Raw genomic sequence first — 7,337 nt, 5'->3', positions numbered from 1 at the left:
CAACAGCACTATGAATTAACACCAAGTTACTATCTGCTTGCTACACGTGGTACCTAGAGACCTCTTTGTACAGGGCAGTGTGTGAAGATAAGGCTGGACAACAGTTGTTTTGCTGCAGTGTCCAGCCTAAGCAGAGGAGGCAGGCAAAGGGCAGGGGCCCAGTGCGTTCCAGGAGGGCAGTGTGAGCAGACCATTCCTATTGCTGGCCTCTTTCTAAAGTTGCCTTTTGCTTTTGCAGGCAGCCCAGCTGGAAAATGTGGCGGTGACTCTCAAGGAATTTTCCTCTTGCTTCTTCGGAAGGAGAAGTGGGTCCTGAGCAGGATGGAGCAGCCAGCAGCTGGTGACAGGAGCACAGCCGTTCCCTCGCTGGATCCATCCCAGGCCAGCCTTGCTACTGGCTCGTACTACAGACACCGCATCGTCGAGGATCCCGAGTGGTCCCTCGCCACTGTCCCCCGCCTCACTGAGCTCTGCCTCCAGCACATCGTTCGCAATTTCCAAAGTAAGCAGGAGCACGTTTCCCCTGGGACACGTAGAGGCAGTCCAGGGGGGCAGAGGGTCGACAAGGCAGGCAGATGCATCCGAAAGGCAAGGTGTGGGTACCCAGCCCTGCCAAAGGAACAGATGGGGAGAAGTATCCCCTCAGGGAGGCAGTGAAACAAACCCTTTAGTTGCTAAGTGTGTACTTGCATCCTCCAGGGAAGGCTGTAGTCCTCTGGGCTGCTGTCCCAGGGTGTGACTCTGCCCTAACCTTGTCCTATCGTTTCTTCTTCCTTCTGTGCCCTGCTGGACTCACCTCAGCCGTGGCTGGGGCTGGGGAGTTGCTGTTTCCTCCTCTTGGTTCACTCTACGATAGCACTCGAGGAGGGACCCCCCGTCATGCCGAGTGCTGTACGAAGAGATGGAGAATCGCTCCCTGCTCGGAGGAGCGACCATCTCCGCGTACCTCTTGTACTCGCAGCCTCAGGGCTCCTCCACGGCTTTTGGTGGTGACGGGACGAGTTGTATCCTCAGGCAGGGAACGTGCTTTTGAAGCAGGTGGGCTGTTGAGACTGCAGCAAACCAGAAAAAGCGTGTCCCACCTTGGAGCTAACTGGGAGGGGGAAAGGAAGGGCCTGCCTGTCTCTTTGGCTGACGCAGTGAAGTGGCAGCAAAGAGCAAAGGCAGGTCTAAGGCTGTGTCCACCTCGGGGCTGTAGGGCAGTGGGGAGGAGCTCAGTGCTGCCCTGCTGCCAGGAGGTGATGGTAGCAGGGGGTCTGAGCTGGGACCCCTGCAGCCCTGTCAGCCTGGTCAGTCAGTCCGATGCCAAGTGGACTTAAATGGTGGCCGCACGAAAGCAGAGCGCTCGGTGCCTTGGGGATCCTCGTGGCTGCATCTTGGCCACTGCTGGGGCCTGCGCGAGCCCGAGGGAAGCCAGCCCAGTCCTGCCCACGCGTGTCTCCCCTCTGCCTGGACGATGGGACTTTGCAGAGGAGGTCACGGCTGTAGGACATCGGAGAACAGACTCCAGGAAGAGGCTGTGGTAAAACTCCGGGTGTCCTTAGGGAGGAAACGCCACAGAGAGAGAGGAAATATGAAGTTAGCCCCGCTTTGGGTCTCAAAATCTGATTTCCCGTGAGCAGATAGGCTTCTCCACGGATTATTTCTGTTGCTCAACACTACTACATGTCACCAAGCATTCATGGTGTGAGTTTGCACGGCTTTCCTCTGCCTTTTGTGACCACCAGACTTCCACCAGACAGAGGCCAGCTGAGACTTAGGGCGAGCGTCAGAAAAGAGACTGAGGCAAGAAAGTTCCTGGGAAAAGAGAACTCTTATTTAAACAAGGTGGACCTAAAGGCTAAGAGTGTGTCTCAGCGGAAAGGAAGAGGAATCTATTTGGGGTAAAGCCTGAGTTAAGATAAAAAGGCACGAGGGCTTGCCTGGAGAGCACACAGACAGTTGTTCTCAAATATTGTCCTTCAATATGCTTAGAAACCAAAGGGAGAAGGTTCAGCACATGACAAGCCAAGCTCTCCCATCGCTGTAAGGCTGAATTAGCTCTCTTGGGAGCAGAGGTCCTGCTCTGAATATAAACTGCATTCAAACGAAATTCAAGCTGGGAGCTAAGTTCCCGATGCAGTTCCCAAATTTTATGGGAGTAAACCCAATTATGCTGGTGTTTTATTGTGGAAGTTAGAAATCCTACCCAGGAATGTAGGAGGTTAATCCCACACGCTTTCTGCCAGCTTCGCTCCCGGCACCAGCCTCTGGCAACTGAGAAGAGAGCCAGCACCAGCAGAGGGGAGGGCACGGGCGCGCCGCTGGGGCAGAACCACAGTGCCAGCCGTGGTTCCTACAGCCCAGACCAACCTCTCCTTCTCTCCATCCCCTCCAGACAACCCTATTTTGGACCGTCTTCTGCCTGGGCACAGAAGAAAGGTGCTGGACAGGCTCTCCACCAGCCTTCCCCTCGCTGTGACTGCCAACCTCATAAACGATGAGGGCTACTGGAAGAGGTGCTGCACGGAGCGCTGGCGAGTGTGTGACATCTCCAACCACGGAGACAGCTGGAAACGGATGTTCTTCGAACGTCACCTGGAGAACATCCTGAAACGTTTCATCCCTAACACCACAGACCCCAACCAGGTCCTAGAGCTCATCCCGCTCTGCAAAGACTACGTGCGGAAACTGGAGGTTGATCAGTTCCTGCCACCGGTGCAGGTGGACCGAAAGGAGGAGAGGGATGACCTCTCTGATACAGGGAGTGACTTTGGGTTCGGCGAGGTCTCCGTGCATCACTACGACCTGGGAGTCCTCATTCCTGCTCTGCCTCACCTTGAAGAGCTTCATCTCACGTACGGCGTGAAAAACTGTGGCATGAACTTCGAGTGGAACCTCTTTAACTTCACCCACCAGGACTGCTGCAACCTGGCTGTCGCTGTGAAGATGTGCCCCAACTTGAAGGTAACGTATTCCAAACTGAACCTTCCTTCCTCAGCTAGATCTTCAAATTGCACGGGGGTAGAAACCCAGGGACCAGTTTTGCTTGCTGGCAGCACCCTTTCTTTTGCAAGTTGCAGTCTGGCAGAGCGCAGAGATGTCAGCTTGCTGGCGTAGCGCTGAGTGTCTCGTTCTGCCTGTGCCCTTGACAGAACAGGTCGTCAGAGGGTCAGTGAGAAAAATACTCGCTCCCACAAAACATGTTCCCTGTAACACGAGAGAAAGTTTGAAACCCTTCCGTAGTTCTGGGAGGGAGGAGAGGAGAAAGCCCAGAGGGAGTTATTTCATAAAGAGTTTTTGGTAGTTATGCTCAGTAAATAGGTGTCGACACGCCCCAGAGGTGCAGAGACCCCCAGGAGGGGCGCAGGGAAACACTCACGTTTGCCTTAGAGCGATGAGGGGTTTTCCTTCTGGGCACTAACACCATCTTCAGTTCTGTGGCAACTGCAGCACAGCTACTCAGCCCCTCCAAAACAGCAGTGGGCATGGCTAGAGCAAGTGGTGGATGGCACTGACCGCTCTCCCCACAGCTCTGGGAGATGTTTCTCTGCTCTCCTTCCAGAAGAGAAATTACATCTGCTGTAGGTGTTAAGGTGCCCTGGCCAGGCAGGACGTTGCCCCTCATAGAGAGCACGGTGGTTACCACTGGTACACGTGCTTGTTCAGACAGCGCCCGGCTGTGATCTGGGGCGAGTTCTGCTGCTGCTCTCTGCAGGCTTTTGGGCAGCTTTATCTTGTTTTCGTTTCCAGACGAGCCCCATCTCCCGAGAACAGGCACGGGACGTCAGTGGCACGCCCTGCCTGCTGGAAGTACCTGCCCACTATAAAAGCAACTACTCGAGCCTCCTGGCTAAAGGCGGCTGAAGTGAAGGGAGATGAATCCTGGCTGGTGGACCTTCGGCTGAACTCCCTTGGGGTCTTGTACAAAGCTCAGTCCAAAGCGCTGCCTGTTTTAGTGTCCCCGTCCTTCACCCCCACAGGTTTTCAAGCTGACGCAGAGCAAAGTGGATGACGAGAAGACCGGGCTGCTGGTCCGTAACTTGCTGGATCACCCCTGCTTGGTGGAGCTGAGCTTGGCCCACAATCTCGTCAGGGACAAGGGGGCACGAGCTCTCGGCGAGCTGATCGAGCGCAGCCGATTAGAAACCCTCGATCTCTGTAACAACCAGATCCGTCACCTGGGGGCTCAGGCTCTCGCTCAAGCCCTGGCTGACAACCCCACCCTGACCTCCCTGAATCTGCGCCTCAACTGCGTGGAGGACCAAGGCGGGGAGGCGATCGGTCGCGCCCTGCTGACCAACGCCACCCTGAAGTCCCTCCATCTGGGAAGCAACAACCTGTCGGAGCCAACCGCTGCGCTTTTCTCCCAGGTCCTGGCTCAGAACACCACCCTGACCAGTATCAACTTCTCGTGCAACCGTCTAGGGCTGGTAAGAGAAACCCCTTCTCTCGGTCCGTGAGCCCGCGTGGTGGCCTGGCAGAGCAGATGCTGATCCTGCCCTGCCTTGAAGGCGCCGGGGCAAGTGGGTCCCTCACGTCGCAGTCTTGCTGGGATGGCAATGGGTTGCAAGCAGGGCAGAGACTCCAGCAGACGGCAGGAAGGAGAAGGACATCTCCTGCGGGCGCACACACGCTTCACTCACTCGGTACATCTAGCTCTGTTCACGGGGCTGAATCTTCCAGGCTTTGGGCTTTTGGGCAGAGAAGGATTTTTTCCCCCCAGGAGACTGAAAACCAGGGAGTAAGGGAAAAAAAAAAAAAAAATCAGAGCCATTTCACACATGTGGGAGTAGATAATAATGACAGGCGGAATGAGACAAGGGCCTTATGCATATCCTCTGTGCTTTGGAGCTGCTGTGCCATCTGTCACTCAGCAGCATACAGATAGTGTCACCCTTCCCAGAATCTCTCCTGTCTGTCATGTGCTCAGAGGAGGCTGTTAAAAAATTGGCTCAGTCGTTGAGCTCCTTTAACCCACCCTACAGCTCTGGAGCAGCGCGGTAGGTCAAAAGTGTCACGTCTGGGTGCCTGTAAGTGGCTCCTAAACCACAGACTCACGTTTTCTAGACGGAGGAGCATCCGCAGATCTTACTGCATCCCTAAGAGCTGCAGTATGCAACATGCCCACAAACCAGACCGCTTCTCTTCTGCTGATTAAAAAGAGCTTTAGAAATCTGAAACTAGACAGCCAAATGCAATCACGCTGGCTTTTAAACTTTCTGTGCTGCCTCAATTTTTCTCACTGTCACAATAAAGAGACAGCAAGACCAGCTGTCCCTGCTGGCAGGAATATTGGCATCAATGTGTTTGACAACGGTTTTAAAAGGATTTGATGGCAGAAAACCTTTTGTGAGTTCTGAGTTTTATGATCCTGGACGTGGAAAACCATTTGAGTTTAACGATACAAGGGGGCAAAGGTTGGAAAGGATAGGATTTTTGCTTAGTAAATAATAATCTCTCTGTTTAGCATCTTCCTTCTAATGAGCTCTCCTGTTACCCATTTGTGAAGCTCCGCAGCAGCCCAACAAATGGCCTGGTGGTATTATCTTTGGGGAAATGGGGGGGGGGGGGGGGGCTTTGCATCAAATTCGGACATCTGTACCCCATTAAAAAGAGACTCCGTCACAGACCTTTTTGCTCTGTCCTTTTTTTGGCAAAAGGTCTAAGAGGCAGAGTGCTGGGATGAGGGGACCACCTGGACGGAGGAGATGGGGGCAGGGGGTGTATTTGCTACCTAAAAGAGAACAGTGGTGGTGGTGGGAAGTCAAATTGTCACACCCCTAAAGGCAGTGCTTCAGGTAAGGGAGGGAAATGCCCCAAAAGTGATGTACTCTCTACATCCCATTTTCTGTCAGGCTGGACTTCAGTTGTGTGAGATGTTCCCCCCCCCCCCCCCGCCCCAGGAAAGCCAACCCAGCCTGGGAAGCGCCATCCAGGCAGGAGGCTGCCAGCACTGGGGCTGTCGTCGCTGCCGAGACGAGGCGCGGGGCACTCATCACGCCGCCGTTTGTCCCCAGCCAGCAGCGAGCTGGGGACTGGGGGAGAGGGGAGAGCAGAGACTCTCCTTTCAGGTTATCATCACCAGCCTGAGCTTGAGGACTCCTGACACGGTACCCAGAGGGAGTCATTAGTGTATGTCACATCACGGAGCGCTGCATAAGGTTACGCTCCTTCCTTGTGTACTTCTCCTGTGAGGAACATTTTGGGGTGGGGTGAAGGCCTTCGTCCCTTTTGGCACCATCATCTCATGGGCTCCCCACCACCAGCTGCAGGAGCTGCCCTGGGGAGGGGGGGGAAAGGGAGCAAAACGCTTCACTTTTGCATCTCCTCCTTGAACTCCCCCCCTGCTTCTCACCCCTCTGCAGGACGGCGGGAAGCAGCTGCTTGAAGGGCTGGCGGATAACAAGGCTTTGACTGAGTTCGACCTCCGCCTGGCAGAGGTGGGCGAGGAGACCGAGCACCTCGTTCACCAAATGGTGTGGGCCAACCGGGAAGCGGCGAGGCGGGGGTGTCCCCAGCACCCCCCTGCCAAACCCCTCTGAAGGAAACGCTCCAGAGAGCAACGAGCTTTGCAGGAGCAGTGTTGGAGGAACTTGACTCCAGAGGCTTCTTTTTGTTCTTATTTCTCAGAAACACTCAACTTGTAGCTGCCACCACAGCCTTTCCCAAATCCCCATCGTCCAACCCGTGACTTAATACGCGGCAGACATTAGGCCTCATGGGACTGCAGGGGCACCACAGCAGCAATCTGCCTCCCAAGCCCTCCCTCCCGCTGCGCCCAAGACTAAATCCCACCTCCTGTGGTGCTTCTTACGTGCTCCAGCAGCACGCTTAGTTCAGGCAACTGGATGTCGTTCCACCCGTAAAGCAGCTAAGGTGGAGTCTCCACCACCTAAATAGACAGAGGAGATGTTGTTTCTAGTTCCTCGGCAGCTTTTTCTGGCTATTGCTCTGCTCAAGGATTCATTTTTATAGCAAAATCTCTCTGGAGTCTCAGATATGGGTGGTGAAAAGTAAAAAAAAAATAAAAATTCAATAAATGATAGGTCTTTCCACCATGGTTTCCTGCTTTGGATTGCTTTGATTAGTGCTAGCCTGCTTTGCAAACAGGGGAATTCTTTCCCACCAGATGCTTACCTTAACTAGCAGCGGTGTGCTGGGCAAACCTGTCCCAAAAAAGCCTGTGTTGCACCTAACTTCAAGCTAGAGGGGTCCCTGCTGCTCCACACTGCCCACAGGGTTCAAAATGGAGCAGCTTCCATGGGCTTGGAGGAAAAGGGAGCAGCTTCCTTCTGCCCCATGGGCTGTGGCCACCTGAGGACAGGACAGGGTCCATACCCGAGTGTCCGTGTCCT

At 54.5% G+C, this 7,337-nt stretch overlaps 1 protein-coding gene across 1 annotated transcript; it reads left to right on the top strand.

The window, feature by feature from the left end:
- The first annotated feature begins 321 nt into the window (after window positions 1-321).
- On the top strand, window positions 322-6,885 carry DRC5 (dynein regulatory complex subunit 5). Its single transcript, XM_009960152.2, has 4 exons — window positions 322-502; window positions 2,378-2,946; window positions 3,963-4,412; window positions 6,348-6,885. Exons 1-4 carry the CDS (start codon window positions 322-324, stop codon window positions 6,522-6,524), a joined length of 1,377 nt encoding a protein of 458 aa, XP_009958454.2. The 3' UTR covers window positions 6,525-6,885.
- Window positions 6,886-7,337: the final 452 nt, after the last annotated feature.

The sequence above is a fragment of the Leptosomus discolor genome, chromosome 2, assembly GCF_034619465.1.
Source record: "Leptosomus discolor isolate bLepDis1 chromosome 2, bLepDis1.hap2, whole genome shotgun sequence".
Taxonomy (NCBI): domain Eukaryota; kingdom Metazoa; phylum Chordata; class Aves; order Leptosomiformes; family Leptosomidae; genus Leptosomus; species Leptosomus discolor.
This window is presented reverse-complemented; position numbering and strand designations above follow the sequence as displayed.